The sequence below is a fragment of the Semicossyphus pulcher genome, unplaced genomic scaffold (assembly GCF_022749685.1).
Source record: "Semicossyphus pulcher isolate SPU_LCO1_2020_fin unplaced genomic scaffold, fSemPul1.0.p SCAF_20, whole genome shotgun sequence".
Classification (NCBI taxonomy): Eukaryota; Metazoa; Chordata; class Actinopteri; order Labriformes; family Labridae; genus Semicossyphus; species Semicossyphus pulcher.
This window is the reverse complement of record NW_027211694.1, coordinates 1,077,797-1,080,331: the sequence shown is the minus strand read 5'-3', so window position 1 is coordinate 1,080,331 and position 2,535 is coordinate 1,077,797. Positions and strand designations below refer to the sequence as shown.

General features: G+C 53.7%; 1 protein-coding gene across 1 annotated transcript; it reads right to left on the bottom strand.

The window, feature by feature from the left end:
* Positions 1–272: 272 nt before the first annotated feature.
* Positions 273–1,991, bottom strand: LOC138599340 (potassium voltage-gated channel subfamily A member 1). The gene has a single exon (XM_069670957.1). The coding sequence runs from the start codon at positions 1,989–1,991 to the stop codon at positions 273–275; it is 1,719 nt and encodes a 572-aa protein (XP_069527058.1).
* Positions 1,992–2,535: the final 544 nt, after the last annotated feature.

Here is a 2,535-nt window from a genome sequence, read left to right as displayed (position 1 = left end):
AAGGGCTGCTGTGTTGCATGGCATGCACTCTGCTTTGTTCATAACTCAGTTTTTTTTCAGCAGCGGGTGTGCTCAGCAGATGAGGAGGATTAAAATGTGCTTTTTATAAACCAACCCCCCTCTCTCTCTGTCGCTCTAAAACTTTTCAGGATTGTGATGTGTTGATCCTCCAGACTGCTATGTGCAAAGACTTAAGAGCCCATTAATGGGGGTTTATTCTACACAACTATGGGCTGTAATAGTTTTTAAAAACAGGAAGCAGTGCTGCAGGACTACAGGTCTGTCTCCCGCGTGTCCAGGCAGAAAGCGTAAAGGGATCTCTTAAAGTCCATGCTGCTGTTCGCTTTGATGTTCGCCTTCTCCACAGAAGCGGCAGAAGCGTCGTTGTTCTCCATGTCCTGCGACTTGTTGGAGGACTTACTCCCCTTGCGCTTCAGCTCGGGGCTCGCTCGGCCGCTGTTTGGCTCGTCCTTCAATGAGGACTGGTCCTGATCAGTCTCCCGGTGGTAGAAGTAGTTAAAGTTTGAGACGATGACGGGAACCGGTAGCGCGATGGTGAGCACACCTGCGATGGCGCACAGGGAGCCCACTATCTTCCCTCCGACCGTCACCGGCCTCATGTCACCGTAGCCCACGGTTGTCATGGTGACTACGGCCCACCAGAAGGCATCCGGGATGCTGGAGAAGTGCGACTCTGGCTCGTCCGCTTCAGCGAAGAACACCGCGCTCGAGAAGAGGATGACTCCGATGAAGAGGAAGAAGATGAGGAGGCCGAGCTCGCGCATGCTGGCTTTCAGAGTCTGTCCGAGGATCTGCAGCCCCTTGGAGTGTCTGGAGAGCTTGAAGATCCGGAAGACTCGGACCAGGCGGATGACCCTGAGGATGGCCAGAGACATGGCTTGCTGTCCGTTCTGGTGCTCCTGGCCCTGCTGCTCCGCGAGCTCCGTGCCCACTGTGATGAAGTAAGGCATGATGGACATGATGTCGATGATGTTCATGATGGTCTTGGAGAACTCGGACTTGCTGGGGCACGCGAAGAAGCGCACGAACAGCTCAAAAGTGAACCAGATGACGCATGTGGTCTCGATGATGAAGAAAGGGTCTGTGAAGGTGAGGGACGGCCGGGGCGCGGTGCTGTTGTCCAGCCGGCTGGTCACCGGCAGCTCCCTCTCATCCCTGAACTCCGGCAGCGTCTCCAGGCAGAAGGTGATGATGGATATGGTGATGACGATCACGGACACGATGGCGATGCCTCGCGCCGGACTGGAGCTCTCCGGATACTCGAATATGAGCCAGACCTGCTTCTGGAACTCGTTCTGAGGCAGCGGCTTTTCCTCCTCTTTTATAAAGCCCTCATCCTCTCTGAACCTCTCCATGGCCTCCTCCCCCAGCTGATAAAACCTAATCTCATCCGCGAACACATCTATGGACACATTAACTGGTCTCCGGATCTTCCCTCCGGACTGATAAAAATACAAAATCCCGTCAAAACTCGGTCTGTTTCGGTCGAAAAAGTACTCGTTCCGGAGCGGGTCGAAGTATTTTATCCTCTTGGCGGGGTCTCCCAGCAAAGTGTCCGGGAACTGGTTCAGAGTGCCCAGCTGGGTCTCGTACCTGAGCCCGGCTATGTTGATGAGCACCCTCTCGTTGCTCTCCGTGTCCATGTCCATGTCCAGCAGGTCCTCGTCGAACAGATGGGGACTGTGGTCCGCGCGTAAAAGCGCATCCATGGCGTTCTCGCTGCAGCTGAAAGTGTTGTTCATGTCGTTGATTTTCCAGGAGCTCTGGTGAAGATTCTGCTGCTGGTGAGGACTCCCCCGGGTGTTCAGCTCTTTACCGAAGTCCTCTCCGAGTCCACTTTGAACGAAGCCCGACTGAGGGACGTCCAGCGCGTTCCGGCAGCTCTCCTCGGCATTGTTGCCTCCACCGCCGCCGCCTCCACCGCTCCCTTTGGCGCCGCCGTTCTCAAAACTCACCAAGGCTATCTCCATTCCGCAGCCATCCACAGTTACTGCATGAAGAATAAAGGAGACTTGTTGATCCGGAACACGAACATCCTCTCTGATGGTCCAGGGAAGGAAAAGTTAAAAAATAAAAACGTGCAGCAGATGAGATGGAGCAGGTTGGATCACGGCTCCTCCAGCAGCCGCAGCTCCTCTTTACGTGGATGCATATGTGTTTCTGATGTTGTCGTTAAGGCTCTAAGCCGCCGCCGCCGCCGCTGCTGTGGATGAAGTAAATATTAAAACCACCAGAGAAGAGCAGGAGAAGACCCGGATGAGAGAGTAGGCTGTAATGATTATTCCTGACGTCAAAAGTGCTGTTCAGACCGTTTAGCTGCCTCTGAAAATGTCTGTGGATGTGAGACAAGCTGTCATCCTAACTCTCTCTCTCTCTCCCTCTCTCTCCGGGGGGCGGGGACATGCTCTGTTCATTTTCATTTTCTAGGTTTGTGGCAACAAACTGCGCGCACTGCATGACCAGACTGGAGCGTAAGTAGTTCCACATTATGAGTTTGGTTCATTTTTTTATAGA